General features: G+C 34.4%; 1 protein-coding gene across 1 annotated transcript; it reads left to right on the top strand.

The window, feature by feature from the left end:
• The first annotated feature begins 10,024 nt into the window (after window positions 1–10,024).
• LOC8265304 (calcium-transporting ATPase 1) lies at window positions 10,025–15,968 on the top strand. The gene is made up of 8 exons (XM_048371007.1): window positions 10,025–10,266; window positions 10,433–10,671; window positions 11,667–11,721; window positions 11,815–13,763; window positions 14,057–14,215; window positions 14,420–14,591; window positions 14,703–15,001; window positions 15,363–15,968. The coding sequence occupies exons 2-8, from the start codon at window positions 10,495–10,497 to the stop codon at window positions 15,609–15,611; spliced, it is 3,060 nt and encodes a 1,019-aa protein (XP_048226964.1). The 5' UTR covers window positions 10,025–10,266; window positions 10,433–10,494; the 3' UTR covers window positions 15,612–15,968.
• Window positions 15,969–19,015: the final 3,047 nt, after the last annotated feature.

The following is a 19,015-nucleotide window of genomic DNA, read 5'->3' as shown; positions in this document are numbered from 1 at the left end:
ATGGTTCCCTCGCACCCTATTTATATTTGTTTCCAGAAAGCATATGCTAGAATGCCAGTGTCTAACTTAGACAAACTGTTGTTACAGTAAATTTATTGCGAAATCGATTTTTTTTTAAATTATGATGTCACTTATTATAAAAATTAATTATTAATATAAAATAAATAAATAAAAATACTTTAAATCAGTATATTTGAGAGAATAATATTTATAAATAAAGTAATCAAATAATAAATATATATGCAATACAAATGCTTATGATTTAACACTATATGCTAAAAATAGTATTTTGTCTGGCTGTTTACTTAATAATCTATTTGTTTTACTTTAAGCCTATATCTAATGAATAAAATGATGATGTGTCTTTTCCTTTAGTCAGTGAAACTAATGATGCAACTAAAGTTTCTTCTACCAATATAGAGTGAAGCAAATTTAGTATCTCTAATATATTTAACTAAATATGTTCATAATAATTATTATTGTTAAATTAATATGATGGTTAACTAACAATAATAACTGAAACTAATAAAGATACAAAGATAAAGAAATCATTCATTAAGTAAATAAATAGCAAGATTTATATAAAAATAAAAAGACTAAATTAAGTACTTATAAAAATTAGCCTAATATATACTTCTATCTACATTCAGAATTTCTTCAAGTAGCAAGATGATTGGTTCTCACTTTCTAAAGTGTTTATGGAAGAATTATAAAAAAATAATGATGCGCAGATGTGAGAGTAGAAATGAGAGAATTGTCCTCCTATCATAAAACTAAGTTTGTAGGAATTTATATATAGAAGAGTTCTCCTCTCTAAGTAAGTCTCCTTAGAGATAAGTATACCAATATAAGTCTAAATGATAGATAAAAGTATAAGAACCCTTATCCCATAAATAACTTTTAATATAAATTCTAATAATTATACAAAATAACTAAAATGTCTATCGGGCTTTGTAATTTTTGGTCAGGCCTTGCAAATAGCAATCTGTGCGTCTTAATCTTGGCTCTTAATATGAATATATCCAATTAAACTTCTTTTTGAGTATTTAGCTCTATATTTTCTTTTTGGCTAATATTATAGGAAAATAGACAATTAAACTTAAGTGAGGTAAAAATGCATATTTTCACCATATTATATATAAAAATCATATTATTAAAGCTCTAAAATACCATAAATGTCTATATATAATTTGGACCTATCGTGAAAATAGTTACCTAATTAATAACTCTAGTTATGAGTATCATCATGCACAATTTATATTTTGAACTTATAAAAAATAAATTGTCCTCCAATTGAAACTTAATTAATAAAATTATATCATTACGGCTCAATTATTATCGCATTTACAATATCATAGACATGGTTAACTAAATTTTATTTATTTATTTTAGTATTTTGCAATATTATAATCCAAATTTAATGAAACTTGGAACAAAAAGTCTTAAAATGAATTACTGTGTTTCACGTGTTATTTGATAGCTTCTGTTATTATCATTAGATTACACTAGAATAATTCAAGTCAGATCACTTATGTGATTTTTGTGGATATAATTATTTTGTCAATTGAATTTGAATTAAAGAGTTATTTTCTAAATAATAATTAATTTGATTTCACTCTTGATTAATTTATTAAATTTTGATGTTAAAATCAAAATGAAAAAGATTAAATATAAAATTTAGAAGAATAGAGATTGAGATGCAATAGAAAAAGTACATTTTAAATCTAAAGAACGAAATGCAAAAATTCACCAACAGAAGCAGATATTTTTGAAGAATATTAAATTAACTGTAAAATACGTAACTTTTAGGATTTAATTACAAAAAAGGACCAAACTCTTTAAAAATCAGTGTCCATATATCCCTGGTTGACCACAGGAAAATAAAAGAATTTAACCAATAAGGAGAGTAAGAATACATTATCTAATTGAGTTTGGCTCTCATATATGGATTTCCATTTTTAAAATTATCCACAGTTAACTGTTTCTTTTTAAAATAAAATAAAAAGAAAATTCTCGCAGCTGCTCAGTTATTGTATATTGTGTATAAGGTCAACACTGGCTCTATCACGTGCTACGTTCGGTATTGAACAGTGATAATAATACCATTGGACAGTCATAGACTGAAAGGACACCGTTCAGTAAATATAGTAACCCTCTCTCTTTCTCAGTACCTTATTTTTCTATTTCCATGTTTGTTGACTTTTTGTCTTCTAAGCTGCCTTACGTCAAAACCAATGTCTTCTTCTTATTAACGCCCCTCCCAAAACCCCCCAAAAGAAGAAAAGTATCCTTAATGCTCCTTTATCCCTACTTTCTTTTTTGGCAATTTTATACCTTCTTGAAGAGCTATTTTTTTAATAAAAGATTACATCAAAATATTCTAATATTTATCCAACTCAATAAATATTGAACCAATCAGTAAGCAGTTTTGTGCAGGAATTAGAGATCTCAAACTAGAGAATTTACTTTATTTTTCTGTAAAATTAATAATATAAAATAAAATTAGACATATAAATCTGAAAAGAATTTCAATTTCACTAATAATTAATAGGATTGCATCTTTCATTTGCATAAAAAAATGGGACTTGTCGAGGAAAGATGGCAAACGTTATTGTAATTTATGAGTTCCTCCATGTTTTTGTTGGTGGAATGAAAGACAAATGGCTCCGTTTTAAGAAGCCAGAACCGGCCAGCGTTAGTGGCATATCGAAAAATTATAGAAACAACATGATGTTCTCTCTTTCTATATATATATAAAAGAAAAGAAAGTTGGCTACACCCATATAATTGGTGAAAAGCATACAAGGGTAACATCTAGATAGTGATGGCATATTATCATGTCAAAAACTTGAACCCTATCCTTTAGGGAAAGAAAAGACGTATTTTCGAAATTATTTTATTTTTCAGCAAATGAAATAGTGGATGACATTGAGAACCCAATTTCCATTCCTTCATTTGGTATGTTTCTTTTAGGTTGACAATTTAATTAATCAGGTGTGGAGCATGCTGCTACATATATAAATCTTCTGCAAAGAAACCATATAATTGGCCCCAATTTTCTTGTATTGTCTTCTGCCTATACACGCTCACACATGGATGTTTCCTGCTTCAGTTGTCATGCATGTGAGCTACATGAGCCCATAAATTAAGCTGCGATGAACACGAAGTGTTATATTATTAATGAGCGCAGACTTTATGATAAAGTTGGCTTGATCACTAAATAAGGAAAAAAAGAAGAAGGATTGTGTGAATTCTTGAGTGTTGATGATAACATAGTATTCAAGACATTAATGATGATGCCAAAAGAATGAGAAGATTGTATGGAAAGACATCTCAAAAGCAAGATGCTTCATAATTACATTCCTAATACTGGGATCACCAGACCGAGACAGGGACAATCATCACATAAACATTTTCTTCTTTCCTTATTAATATTATTATCATTATTGTTCTTCTTCTTGTTTCGTTTTCTTTTAGATCTGTTGCTATTTATGATGTTGATGAGATTGTGTAGGCGATATTTTATTAGAAGCTGAAGCTGAAGCTGACAGTGAATTTAAATTCCATAGAAATAGAATCCCTATCTGGATTTGAATTACAAGGGGGCATGCAGTAGTAGGGTCACAAAAAGGAATCTGATTCAATTGGGGTTGGCCCTATGTTCACCCTAAAAGAAGAAGAAGAAGAAGAAGAAAGAAAAAATACTGCATACATATATGGTCCATCTTTTTCTTGTTGCCGCATCCAGCTCATTCCTCCCTAATTAAATTGACTTCTCCACTGATGCCCATTGCTCTTGAAAACATTTCCCCTCCTCCTTTGACAGGGACTGGCAATGCCATAAAGCAGCCTCTCCATCTATCACCACAATTGCATAGTTTCTCACCAGGTTAAAACTCTACTCTACAGACATAGCCAGCAGAGCGAATTGCTAGCTTTTGGTTTGCGATTACTAATATTAATTAGCAATGCCATTACCACCATTATGTGCATGATTTATTCTCCAATACGGTTTTTGGTTTCTACTATTGCTGACAACTACTTAAGATGGAAAAAGAGAAAGGAAGTATCATCACAACTGATGAATAAAAATAATATAAAAATTTCATTGGTAGATTAGAGCAAGTCGTGGCACAAACAAGCACCAGTCCATGTGAAAGTCCTATAGGATTACCCACTAAAGAACTCCTCTGAGATCATATCATATCATCCTGTTTCACATGCTTTCATAATCTTATCTCCATATTAAGTCAAACAAACATGAGTACTACTGATATGGATACGGTGCAGAATATGTACTCGTTCAGTTAACAATTATGTATCTGGCCCTATGCCCCTGTTTCGCATACACTTCATTTGTTTTGGCCATAGAAACTTAAGGGAGAAACACTGTGTAATAGGTGAATGTCGTTTATGTATTAGTATATATAGCAGAACCCAACACTGGTGCCATGTATATTTATTAAAAAGCAGTATACACAGAATGACATATTCGTTTATGGAGTTGGTCTATAACCCTGGTACAGAAAAGTCTTAGTAGAAGGTGGACCAAGATGATTAGCAGACAGGGTAACCATCAAACCAGCAAGAACCCAACTTTGTCTTGTCACGTAGGTAGCCCCAAGCTAGTATTGCAGGTTTTTATCGAATGAGATGCAGCATATGAGGATAGAAACTTGGAAAGTTTGGGGATAAGTTATAAATAGGGGGTTTGGGTCCCAGTGCCCATTATATAGGCATATTGTGTAACAATGACATGAAAGAAAGAGAGAGAGAGCAATGGGTTCATTTTTATGGTTTTGGTACGACCTTGTGGAAGAAAGTTTCAATGGAGTCTTCTAGTTGGTTTGATGAGTCACTAGGTTTATCTTGTTTATCTTTCGCATTCTTCTTTTCTCTCTATTTTGTAATTTAGCATCTACCTATATTCCTGATACTGTCTAGCTTAGAATGGGATGGCTCAACAGGAAAGTGCGAACAGAGGGATGCTTAACTTTCTACATATGATTATAAAGTACGCAAAATTAACTAAACATCATTATGACTAGGCTTTAACGATTCTACTCGATGTGAGACCACGATCTCATCCGGATTTCCCCCCCTCTCCTCTGGTTCCTTTTTATGCTATTGATTATCAAGCTGTTTTTTTTTTTTTTTTTAATTTAAATTGCCCCATCAAAAGTAACCATCTATTATTCTTCTTTCAAGACATTGATAATTAATTACCATTTTATTCTTAGGTAACCTTGAAAGTGTGTTTTTGATACTATTTTTTCCTTGGGTAGTTTTAAAAATACATTCAAGTGCACTAGAATAGGTTTTATTCTTGAGGTTCTTTTGACTTCAGTAAATAAATTTGGACATCAATAAAGATAACGAGCAAACACTCACGTAGCTTATTTATTCATTTATTTTAATTTTAATTGAAATCCTAGAACTCTAATGCCATGTGAAATGGTATAATCGAAAAAGTAATTTTGAGAGAAAACTATCTTTTCCATTACAGAAAAATACATCAATTAAAGAGCTACTTTGCAATAGTAATCCTATTAGTATTTATACTAAACTGACAAAGACTAAAGTACAATAAAGAACAGCACTAAATAAGTTTATAATAAGTAATTAAAGCATAAATATAATATATATTCTACCCATGTCAAATGGCTATTGCGAAAGAAAATAAAAATAATAAAATTAAAAGTTGAAAGGCTGAATTGTACCAAAATGAAAATTAAAAGGCTTTAAAAATCAACCAATTGCACATTTAGTAAAAAAAAAAAGAATTGGCTATGCTATAAAAAGAATAGGCAAAACAACCCATAAAACTGACGGCTGATGTATTGCAATTGGAACAGCAAAAAGGAAATTGCAGTGTATAAAAGGAAACGCAGCATCTCTATATTCCTTTCTATTTTTAGTTTTTCTATGTCTTACGGTCTACCCTTGTATAAATTTTCTTTGAGAAGGTCTACCTTTACGTAACTTACGAGTTTATGATATTCGGCATTGCTTGTGTTGGAAGCAAGAAGTAACCTGTATTATTCACGGTATACCGTGAGCCTAATAATAGTGCCGATTGGCTAGCTAATCTTGCTTTTGAGATGGATTGGGGCATGCATAATTTGGACGCAAATGGTCTCGATTCCTTTTTTTTTTTAGCTGATGTCGTGAGCTTCAGTGATTTGAGATCTTGTGTGGGGTAGTTGCTGCTTGTTAGGAGATTTCAAGGCTAAAAAAAGTGAACCCCTTGTTTTGGTGGCAGAGCTAGAAGCGTTGTATATGTTTCAGGATCTCCTTTCTGCAAGTATACTGAGAAATTCGTATGGAGCCACCGTTTGTTCGAGTATAGCAATACTGAATAAAATAGCCCAATAGGGGTCACCACTCTCTATACTACTCCAATACGATAACAATCAATCAGCAGTTTCCCCTACCCAAGCTGTCTTAGAGCCTTCACAAAATGACTGCTAACCTAAGTGGTCTTGTCTTAACACCAGGGTTACTCTTATCAGCTCTTAATCTCGGCCCTTATTAGAAGGGGATAATCCTGTCTCTTGAAATTTTCCTGATCTGTTGAAAAAAAGAAAAAAGTAATTGACCATCCACTAATTTAAGTTAAATGACTCTGAATGAAATTTATGAGTTCAAGTCGGATGCCAGCAGCCTTGTAATGCAAGATTTTTCTTTGAAAAAAAATATATTTAAAACTTAAAAAGAAAGGTTTATATTAGCAAGTGCCTCCAAACAATTGAAATCGTCATTCCTTTTAAGCACCATCATGTTTTTATTATAACAATAGTAGCAATTGTCTCCATCCTTGTCTCATCAAAAGAACGACAAGAAAGAGTTGAGTTAAACATGTAGAAACAAAACATCAAAACAAACAAAGACATGATCCTATGCAGGACAACATATATAGAGCTTGTTGCAGATTGTTGTTGTTGCTGCGTGGTAAACAAGCAGATTTAGAATTTTTATATCGAGTAGGTCAGTTTTTTAATTTTCTTATGAATTACTTTGGTCAAACTTGCATATGGTTTTGAAAAGTATAGCTTTCAAAATCTAAAAAAGAAAAAGAAAAAAACAATAATTTGTTCGAAAAGCATTTTTACAAATACAATCTCATGCGGGGCTGTAAGAATGTTTGGATGTTGTATTGGATTCCAAGTGAGTGGAAAAGGGGAGGATGCATATGGTTTTGAAGTGATTCTCTTGGATGATCATTACCTGGGAGATTATTACAAAGTGAATTAGTTTCGACATAATCATATCTCTCTATATCTTGTAATTTATCATTCTTTCTTTCTTGTGCAGCGCTTGTCTCCTATTTTTCTTTCTAAAAAGAATGGATTAAATTAAAGAAAGAGTCTAAAATTTCCCTTTTCTGGCACGCGTGGTTGATGCCACTCCAATAAGGGTTACTTCCCTAGCTAGAATGTGACTTTGCATTTTACCTTCAATTTTCCAATGATTTGATGCGTTAGGATAAGATGGCTGGCTAGAGTGGATAACCTTTACTATACTTTCTTTTTACAAGGATCCCTACCAATTCAACATATTTGTTTAATCATTCCTTTGATTTTGTTGTGGAATATTAACTAGTTGAGCTGTTGGACTTTGATTACAACCTTTTTCTAATTTCTTTTTTATCGTGAAACACATGGCTTTCCCTAAAGCTTGGAAGTCTTATACAAGATAATAATACTATTATTGTCATTTTCTAGCATGTTTTCAACCATTAATCAGGAAGCTACTACCGCTTTAAAAATTAAAATTAAAAGATGATTAATTGCTACTGTGATTGCAATAGATTGCCGTATGCGTATGAACAGAGTGTCAATGACATAGTAGGCCTAATTATTAGTATGAGGTTAAGTTAGTTAATATGTTTTTATTATATTATAATCTTAACAAATAATTATATTTCTTACACGTCTGATGATCGGATCTAGCTATATTCTCTAAAACGCTGCCTCTGTGTTCAACTAAATATATATATTAAGGCGAGCAACCAAAAAAAAGAAAAGAAATTATATTTAAGTTTGTTCTGATGTAGTTATATCCCTCTGTCCTCCGGATGCAAATTCCAGTTGATATATTCTTATAAAATTGGACCGACGAATTAGCTTCAGAAAGAAAGTGAAAAGAAAAGAACAAAGAAATAAGAAGATAAAGGAGTCCATTCGTGATAGTCGTTGTTGCATTCGTGCATTAACATGACTCCGCATATTTCTTTAGATTTGCAGAAGTGAGTGACTATTCCCTTACATAATCGCATGTTTTTTCTTTTCACTTCCCATCCGAGTGTTGTAAACGTTATATTCTTGTTATCATATTTACGGTGCCTGTCATGCAAAGTGGTTGTAAGTCTGTTTCCTATGGGACATAAACATAATTTTACTCAACGGTTGAGTATCAATGCAAACCAATTTCTAGTATTGGGTCTCCAACTTAGTGAGAAAAGGGGCGTCGATGTTTCTTGAATTCCATATAAACAGCCAAAGAACATACTGGTCTCCCCTTATTAATTAGGAGTTTCAACGAACAAAATAAGTTTAGAATTCGAAACCATACTAATTACATTCAAGAGCAGCATTACAAAAACCTGATTAGGTTGTAAAAATACTGTTAAAGAAAAAGATGAAAATGTTTATGACAGCAACATTATATATAGGATCATCACTGAAAAGCCAAGCACCGTACTAGTTCCTATGGTCTTCTGTTCACCCGATATCCAGATTTGATTGTGTTACCCCAACTCGTCGAGTATGATCTTTGCACAAATTGTACGACGCTTCTCCTTTAGCAACCAAACTAAAAAGAATGAGCGAAAGATGATGAATCCAACTAAGGGTGGAACAAATGAAATCTATTTGCGGACACAACCTCCATAAAACTAGAAAGAACAACCACTAGGACGAAAAGGAAGAAAGCTTTTAAGAAGAAATGAAAAGGGAGGGGCTGCCATCAGACACCAATGACAGCCATGGGAGCTAAGTTTTGAAAAGGGCAGTGTTGGAGAGAAAAAGTTGGAGCAAAGAGTTTATATACATCATAGGACTTAATTATTATAACATAAGTTTACAACAATTACTCACTTGTTTATTTTTGAAATAACTAGCTTTTCTAATTTTAATGGTAAAATGGCAAGATTGCTTATTCTTAGCTCCAACTTACATGGATCTTGTCTCTCAATGCAGACTTACTTTGGGCCCTTACTTTTCCTAAGCTAACAGTTAATTACAAAGATGAGATCCATATCCGTTTTGAGAATGCCCCACTTCAGTTTTAGCCTATTATACCATTACCATATGTCCCCATCTGGAAATTGCAACCACTGTTTTTATGGACACCGGTATGGCTTGATCCAGACTCCAGAATTACACAAGTAGTTTTTGCTGTTTTTTCTTATTCTCTTCAGATTCTAACTTCTATTTCAAATCAGACTGGAAAATAAGTTGACCTTTTGTTTGATTGTTTATCACTGTTTTATAGTAACCAATTTTACTATTTATCCTTTTATACCAGGAAAAATTAGAAAAATAAAAAACAAACCATACTTGAAACAAATTATCCGTAATAATAATCATTAATTAAGATGCTCAAAACTGTCTCTTCTTTTTTCTTTTTTTTTTTCGAACCGTCAAACAATAATAATATGCAGATCAAATGGATAAAAATAGCAAACGTTTCTCACAGTGTGGAAGTGACTGCTTTGCCTTTTGGTCCCATGGGACCTCTGTTATCAGTCAGGACATTTCCTTAACCCTCACAAAAGCGACTACCATTGTCCGATTTCTGCTACCAAACCCTCGAGCAAAGGATAAAAATTAGATCTTATGATATATGTCTGAATATCAACTAACCCTACTTTCACTTTTATGATAAAACGTATCAAAATTCTCTTCTCTTTGGACGCCCCAAATGCAAACGAAAAATAAAGAACAAAAACAAAAGGTCCAATCAAAACGGCCCATTAGTTTTAAACAATTGGAAAGAGTTGTCGTATTGGTACCCACATGCCTAAAACCGCGTAAATGCGATTCCCTGTAACAACCCCGTTTCACGCAGCGACATTTCTCTGCTCTTCACTCTTGCCCAAGCGGGAATGCTACCGGTCAAGCCAGTCAACCGGTGATCACCAAAATTTTTGACTTGCTACTCTGAAACGGAAAGCTAAGATCTACATCTACACTACACATCCGACTCAGTCGTCTGCCGTTTTCATGCTGTGCAAGTTGCCGTTTATGGTTACAGTACAATAAGGTCAAGTTTAGTCGTCTTTACTTTTTTCTCTGTTAGAAAAAAGAACGTTAGGTGCTAAAAGAATAAAGCAGCAAAAGCATTGCTTGAGAATTATATCTTTCAAAAATATCTTAGATTCCTTAATTAGCTTCATTTTGAATTTCTTTTCCTTATTTTGTAACTGTAGAAGATTAGATAAGTTAAAGAAGAAGAAGAAGAAGAAGAAGAATTAGTTGTAGCATATCTGATATGGAGAACTATTTGAATGAAAACTTCGGCGATGTAAAGCCTAAAAACTCATCTGAAGAAGCTTTGCAGAGATGGAGAAAGCTTTGTTGGTTAGTTAAGAATCCTAAACGACGATTTCGTTTCACTGCTAATCTCTCTAAACGATTTGAAGCTGACGCTATTCGTCGCTCAAATCAGGTATCAGTTTCTCTCTCTCTCTCTCTCTCTGTTTTTTCTCTTGTTTAGTTGCCAAGAAAGATCAGGAGAGAAAATTAATTAATCACATGTGCTCTTTTTTTTTTCTTCTGAATTTATGCTTTTCCTTTTTAGGACTCAGTTATAGAATAAAGTCCTACAGTTTTTTTTTGGTCGTTGACCAGTGGCAGATTGCTTCCTGATTTGATTTTTATTCTTTTTTGTTATTTTTTATAATTTCCATCTCCTTTATAAAAATTAATAATTTTCTTATGCAGATGTTTCTGAAAACTGAAGAGTTTTTTAAAGATTGAGATTATCCTGTGGAACTGTTTAGTTCTTACTAACAGTACTCAGTTCTTATAATGCCTTTCTTAAGGCAGAATGTGGCAACATAGCATTAATTATTTACTTATGATCTCATACTTATAAAATGAGTTGAATATAGGACGGATGTATTGGATATTTGGATACAGCTATGATCCGCTGGGATATAGGTAGAATACAATGAGCTTGTGGTGTATGTACGGTAGTAATTTTTGCACTTCCTGGATCAGCATTGTAATCTTTCCATTTATTAGGGTACAATTTTAACAATGAGGCTTCACTAGAAAAAATTTGGTCAGGAAAGCTTATGCTTGCTAATTGTGTATCTAGTTATGAAGATAAGAGGAGAAGCCAGGTTTCTAGTATAATTCCTTTATGCATTACATTAGTTGGTCTCTGGAAATGGGTTAACCTGTCGAATGCTCTGCATTAAATTGTTGTACAGGCTGTTCAGCCAGAAAACTATCTGTTTCATAATTTTGAACTCAGGTTTTGTTCATTAAATGCTGGATTGAAACCTATTATCTGTTTCTACATAGCCTTGGAAAATGTTCTTTACCAAAGTTCCTCAAAAATAATTGAATGCACTGATTTAGGCTCAAGTGAAATAGTACCTTAGTATTTTCTCTCTTTTTCATTCAATTTTTCGGTTTTCCATCTTTGCATCACAGGAGAAGCTTAGAGTTGCAGTTTTGGTTTCAAAAGCTGCTCTTCAGTTTATCCATTGTGAGATATTCTTGCTCTGTCAATGAACTTTTTAAGTTTTTAGGTGTTGTAGGTTTTATCTTCCATGTTGACTTTTCCCCTGAATTCGTACAGGTCTAAATTTGTCCAGTGACTACACTGTACCTGAAGAGGTTGAGGCTGCTGGTTTTAAAATTTGTGCTGATGAGTTAGCATCGATTGTTGAAGGCCATGAAGTGAAGAAGCTAGCAATTCATGGTGGAGTTGAGGGCCTAGCTGGGAAGCTTTCCACATCAGTTGCTGATGGTATCTCTACTTCTGATGATTTACTAAATAGAAGGAAAGAAATTTATGGAATAAATAAATTCACTGAAAGCCCAGCGCGGGGTTTCTGGGTTTTTGTTTGGGAAGCCCTTCAAGATATGACTCTTATGATACTTGGGATTTGTGCCCTTGTTTCTCTTGTTGTTGGCATAATTATGGAAGGGTGGCCAAAGGGTGCCCATGATGGACTTGGAATTGTTGCAAGTATTCTACTTGTTGTGTTTGTCACTGCTACCAGTGATTATAGGCAATCTCTGCAGTTCAAAGATTTGGACAAGGAGAAGAAAAAGATATCAGTTCATGTAACAAGAAACGGCTTGAGGCAGAAACTCTCAATATATGATTTACTTCCTGGGGACATTGTTCATCTTTCCATTGGAGATCAGGTCCCAGCTGATGGACTCTTCATTTCAGGGTTTTCTTTGTTAATTAATGAATCCAGTTTAACAGGAGAGAGTGAACCTGTTCATGTGAACACTACAAATCCTTTTCTCCTTTCTGGAACCAAAGTTCAGGATGGATCATGCAAAATGCTTGTGACTACTGTAGGAATGAGAACGCAATGGGGTAAACTGATGGCTACTCTCAGTGAAGGAGGAGATGATGAGACACCACTGCAGGTCAAATTGAATGGAGTAGCAACTGTCATTGGTAAAATAGGCCTATTTTTTGCAGTTGTGACATTTGCTGTCCTGGTGGAAGGATTATATAGGCGCAAGCTTCATGAAGAAAGCCACTGGGACTGGTCTGGTGATGATGCCATGGAAATGTTGGAATTTTTTGCTGTTGCTGTTACAATTGTAGTGGTTGCAGTTCCTGAGGGGCTTCCCTTAGCTGTGACATTAAGTCTTGCTTTTGCCATGAAGAAGATGATGAATGATAAGGCACTTGTTCGCCATCTAGCTGCTTGTGAGACCATGGGGTCTAGTACAACTATCTGCAGTGACAAAACTGGGACACTAACAACTAACCATATGACTGTTGTAAAAGCATGCATTTGTGGGCAAATCACCGAAGTGGGCAGCTCTGAGAGTACTCATAATTTTGGTTCTATAGTGCTTGATTCTGCTAAGAGAATCCTACTTGAATCTATATTTAATAACACTGGGGGAGAAGTTGTTAGTAACAAAGACAACAAAACTGAGATACTAGGATCACCCACTGAAACTGCTCTTCTAGAACTGGGGCTGTTACTTGGAAATTTCCAAGTAGAAAGGGAGAAATCAAAAATCGTGAAGGTTGAACCATTTAACTCTACAAAGAAGCGAATGAGTGTAGTTTTAGAGCTTCCTGAAGGAGGTTTTCGGGCACACTGTAAGGGAGCTTCTGAAATAATTTTAGCTGCATGTGACAAATTTATTGACAAAAATGGCGTGGTTGTTTCCCTTAATGAAGAATCCATCGATCATTTGAAGAATACAATTGAACAATTTGCTAGTGAAGCTCTTCGAACTCTTTGCCTTGCTTACTTAGATATTGGAAGTGAGTTCTCTGCTGAAAGTCCTATCCCTCTTAAGGGGTACACTTGCATAGGTATTGTGGGTATCAAAGATCCAGTGCGCCCTGGTGTTAGAGAGTCTGTTGCAATTTGCAGATCAGCTGGAATTGTGGTTCGGATGGTCACTGGAGACAACATAACCACTGCTAAGGCAATTGCTAGAGAATGTGGAATTTTGACTGATAAGGGCATAGCAATTGAAGGACCAGAATTCAGAGAGAAGAGTGAGGAGGAGTTGCGTGAACTTATTCCAAAAATTCAGGTTTATCCATTTGATTTCACTTACATTACTTTGGAATCATCTAATATGTTTTTAATCTCCAGAGGGTTTTGGCTTTAAATTTGCATGAGATGGCAATGCAATCTTCCTTGCTTCTATCCTTTCTTTTTATCTGCCACTTCTTAGTCGTATATGTGGATATATATGTTCTCTGGCATTTACAGTCTCTGGATATAACCGAAATTTCTTTCTGGATATGGCTTTATGCACCTCTATATTATCTGAAAATTGTGAGACTCTCCTAAACAAATTTTGGAATTTTTAACTTTTTACAGGTAATGGCCCGATCTTCACCAATGGATAAACATACCCTTGTGAAGCATCTAAGAACAACTTTTGAGGAAGTTGTCGCAGTGACTGGTGATGGTACAAATGATGCTCCAGCACTTCATGAAGCAGACATTGGGCTAGCAATGGGCATCTCTGGAACTGAGGTTTGTTCTGTCTTATCTGTCTCCATGTATGTTCTATGTATGCAATGGCTTTTACTTCAGCAAAAGTTTAAATCAATTTTCACATTTATACCTTGTAAAAGCTCTTATGCTGTGCGACTTATTTCTGCTATCACAAATACTAATAAGAGATTTTATGATTTGCCATTTTCTTACGTGAATTGAAAATGTACCCTTGTTTTGCAGGTAGCAAAGGAAAGTGCTGACGTCATAATTCTAGATGACAACTTCTCCACAATTGTGACTGTGGCAAAATGGGGACGTTCAGTTTACATAAACATTCAAAAGTTTGTTCAGTTTCAACTCACAGTCAATGTTGTTGCCCTGATTGTCAACTTTTCTTCAGCTTGTTTGACAGGTTAATCAGCCTGGTCTTTGCATAATTTTTAATCTTTGAAGATTTGGCTCCTCTAGGTACTTTATGCATTAGCAATTATATTCATCTTCTTTTGGTTTGATGTTCGTGCAGGAAATGCTCCCCTAACTGCTGTTCAACTTCTCTGGGTCAATATGATCATGGATACTCTAGGAGCACTAGCACTGGCAACAGAGCCTCCTAATGATGACTTGATGACAAGATCACCAGTTGGTAGGAAAGGAAACTTCATCAGCAACATAATGTGGAGGAATATTTTGGGCCAGTCAATGTATCAGTTTGTGATGATATGGTATCTGCAAACGAGAGGAAAAACATTTTTTCATCTTGATGGCCCAGATTCTGATTTGATACTGAATACTCTTATTTTTAACTCATTTGTTTTCTGCCAGGTAATGTCATCTAACTGAGCCATGCTTTTGTGGTGTGTTGAGACCAAAAGGCCATTGTTACTGTCAAGTTGTCAAATCTTGAGCCTGAAAACTCCCAATTGGGAGCCATGCATTTATATAGTAGTAGTTCATACTTGGTTGCTCGTGTTCATACTCATTTCCTTTATGCATTTATATGCAATGAATATTTGTTTTGGATGACAGTAATTAGTTTTTTAGAATTCACTTATGAGTTGTAGGCTCTGTTCTACTCACATATATGATTAAAATGCAAGCAGCGGCTGAATGACTATGCATCAATCAACTTCATTATTGAATTGTAAAATTGTGTCAGTTACTGACTGTTGTCTTTCTTCTTCAGGTTTTCAATGAGATCAGCTCCAGAGAGATGGAAAAGATCAATGTCTTTAGAGGCATACTGAAAAACTATGTTTTTGTGGCTGTGCTCAGTTGCACTACCCTCTTCCAAATTGTAATTGTCGAGTTCCTGGGAACATTTGCAAACACCTCTCCTCTCACTTGGCAGCAATGGTTTGTTACCATTTTGCTAGGATTCCTTGGCATGCCAATTGCTGCTATCTTAAAGATGATACCAGTGGGATCAAACTGATATCTGAGGAAATGCACTAGGTACTTCCTTAGTCATCCAACTTTTCATGCACGAATGAGTTTTTTTTTTCCCCTTTTGTTGCCCATTCTTTATTATTTTTCGAATCACCTCATTATACAGCTGTAGCATCAATGGAGCTGTAGTATTTTTTCACAGCCTAAAAGTTTGAAAGGCTAGCAAAATTTGAGGCCAAGATTGTTTTGACTGCAAAGCTTTGATGTTACTTAAAAGTACAAAACCTGATCTACATGACAAACTTGGTCTAAAAATTCAACACTAACTTGTAAGCTTGTAGGAACAGGAGAGAAATTGTAATATTATTATATAAACTGAATCTTTTTATTGATCTTAAAATTATATTCTTGTTCCCTCATCTAGTTTTTAATGATAGCCCTTCCATCTCCACCCCTTTAATGAATTTCCTGCATCAACCTGACGAAAGTATCCGGTTGTATCATTAATTTCATAAAAATGTATGAAGGTAGGTAAAATGTTTGATCACATAGTTGCACTAAGCAGATTTACAAGGATGCTCCAACCGCCTTATCTGTTTCCCTAAGGATTCGTCGCCATGACAAAAAACTGAAAGGCTTTCGAAAAGGCTGCAAGACTTTATTAAGGTCCTAATAGGCTAATATAAGACTCTTTTTCAGCTTCAGTATCAACCTTTTCCTATACAAATCTTTGACGGGCAGAAGGTTAAACATGTCATTCTTGTATGGCCTCGTGAAAGGAGGACGAAATGGCTTGAAATTTCCATATGGCTATCCTTCATAATTCCCATGCAGGAAATTCAAAACAGTTGAGTCACTTTCCGTAAGGAAGATAAAACTGAAAGTAGAAGTTTGGTGAAACAATCCGGAATAGAAAGTAAAGCTATATGTCATTCATTTGCAGCAGTAGTTGGAACTATCTCTTGCTTGGAAAATGCAATCGGCCAATGGATGGTAAATTCTGAGTTAAAAAAATTTAGACAATGCCATTGGGTGATAGGATTAAGAACTTTTTTCGAGTAGTAAGACGGTGATAAGTGATAAGGTGTTGGTTACTTGGTAGGACCTAAACCTGCTATTCTTAGTGAGAATATAAAATAAAATGTAACACAAAAATAAAAGGAACAAAGGAAAAAAGACAGAGATTTGGTAAGGAATGGCCTTCAATGTTGATACCAATTGGGACATTTATGAGCAATTATGGACGTTCATTCAATTTCTTCTTCACTTGACCAACTTTGTATCACTGTATACGGATCAGTAAGCTGTGTGGATCTTTCCAAAAAAACAAATAGTGTGGCAAGTGGAAACAGGCGGAGGACGTGGAGTGTGAATTGCTAGACTATTGCATTTAACAGTTTTGATTGGTGGCCAGTACCATCAGTGGTGGCTTGGCACCTTAATTGCAATTCCATAAAAGATGTTCAGTTTTTTCCAATATTGATAAATGACTTGACCTGACTTCAATATTCGTCCCTACCTTACACCTATGCTTAATCCTGAATTCTGAAATAAATTACAAGGGACAAAGTTTACTAACTTATAATATGTACCAAAGCAGGAACCCCAGCAGCATACTTGAGAATTTTAGCTTAATCTTAGTGTTTTCGCATTTATATTTTCTTTTCACTAACTGGTCCTCTTTGTTACCTGGTTTTAGATTGAGGTAAAAACAAAAATGAAATGGTTTCTTTTCATAATAAGGGCCTCATTCAAAGCCATCAATACCTCAACCTCATCGCCAGGAAACTAGCAAGCCTTGAGGAAGGATAAGTTATTTGCGCCGAGTGTATAATAACTTCCTTGGCAAATATCTAATTAGGAAAAATTGCATCAAGCGGATATTGGAGAACTCCTAGACCTAGGTAAATTAGTACATTATGTTACGTAGTTGATGGTATTGCTAGTCAGGAAACGTCAGTGATAATAATTCTGGGAGTCCTAAAAGTCTTGCAATTTTTACAGCTGAAATTTATAAGATTTTTGTTTTAACAATTAAGTCTTAAAAGCTTCTAAAATGGCTTCCCTTTAGTTCAGAGCCTACAAACCAGTTTTCTTTTTACATCTAACCCTCGCGACTTAGTTGTCAATGTCATCTTATATAAACTATACTGTAGTGTCTATATGCCACAAAAGGAAAATTGCGAAAGCTATATGGGCATAGATATAAGCCTTAAACTAGTCAATCAACAGTATAAACTTTTATGAATTTTTCCTTTTTACCTAATCAACTTTAGATCTTGAAAATCTCTTTTTGCCTATACAAAAATATAGTATATTTATATATTTACGTATTCGATTCTAATAACATTATACTGTTTATGGTCCTTTATGTTGCGTTATTCGCTCACTGCAAATTTTTTGGATCATGTTTGCATGTAATTGCTACATTGAATTAGTGGAGTTATAAAATGGTGGTTGTTTATGAAAAATGAGGAGAAAAAAGATCAATTAGGGCTGAATATAACAATTATAAAAATGTTTAGGCACTCGAACAGGAGTTTCAGTGTTCTAAAAGGAGTAGGCATTTGGGACTTTCGATTTGATGAAACACTGACGAACTGTTACCTGGGCACTGTTTTTATCTTCGATCACTGGATACAAATCAAGGACAATTCTACGCCCTTGCAAAGACCAGATTATGAATAAGTAACCGAGGCCTATAGGCGAAGCAAAACAAACCAAGATAGGGGTTTAGCTAAGTTTAGGTGTGGATACAAGAGCTGAGAGCCCTAGCAAAGTTGGCAGACGATTAGGCTACTCATTGCCAGACAAAAAGTACCAAGTACTTCTTTTGCCTCCCAGTTTTGACTGCACGGCTAATAATATCATATGTTCTTTTATTTTCTCCTCTTGGACCTTTGTAAAACAACTAAAATCTTCAGTGTTCACTACGTCAACCTAATCTCATCATATCTTCGGTTTCAGATTTTCAGTCCACGATCATGCAAGGAGAGAGGTACTGGGTTTTTATTTTTAGTGTTGTATTTGGTGAAGGAATAGCTCTGTTTTGTCTTTTATACAAGAAAAAAAAGAAAGGAAGTCTATATCAGCATCTTCAGAAATTTGTTTTGATTATTGTACCAGCTTGTTGAATCTGTAGAGTAAATACAGATATGGATAACAACTAAAAGATTATCAATAGAGTTTTTTCCGGTAGCATCGTTTCTTTTTTTAAAAAAAATACAAAGAAAGTAAAGAGAAGAATGCATCAACATAGGAACTAAAAAAGACATGTAAAAATGCAACCCCAGAAATACATTCCATCAATTGTATAATCAACGTAGAGTTTCCTTTCATTTGATTTCACAAAAAATGTATTGGGTTCATTGACCCCTTCTAAGTCTCAATAAAGCCAGCAAGCTTTTTCGGGGAAAAGGAGCTGGCCCCTGCTTTGAGTGGCAACCTCCA

Source organism: Ricinus communis, chromosome 2 (assembly GCF_019578655.1).
Source record: "Ricinus communis isolate WT05 ecotype wild-type chromosome 2, ASM1957865v1, whole genome shotgun sequence".
Lineage (NCBI taxonomy): Eukaryota > Viridiplantae > Streptophyta > Magnoliopsida > Malpighiales > Euphorbiaceae > Ricinus > Ricinus communis.
This window is presented reverse-complemented; position numbering and strand designations above follow the sequence as displayed.

What these genes read in the sequence shown, in the direction of transcription:
- LOC8265304 (XM_048371007.1), top strand. Translation starts at nt 10,495, where the DNA reads ATGGAGAACTATTTGAATGAAAACTTCGGCGATGTAAAGCCTAAAAAC. An exon ending in CTATTCGTCGCTCAAATCAG is followed by an intron (nt 10,672 to 11,666) that starts GTATCAGTTTCT and finishes TTTGCATCACAG; the next exon opens with GAGAAGCTTAGAGTTGCAGT. An exon ending in AACTTATTCCAAAAATTCAG is followed by an intron (nt 13,764 to 14,056) that starts GTTTATCCATTT and finishes AACTTTTTACAG; the next exon opens with GTAATGGCCCGATCTTCACC.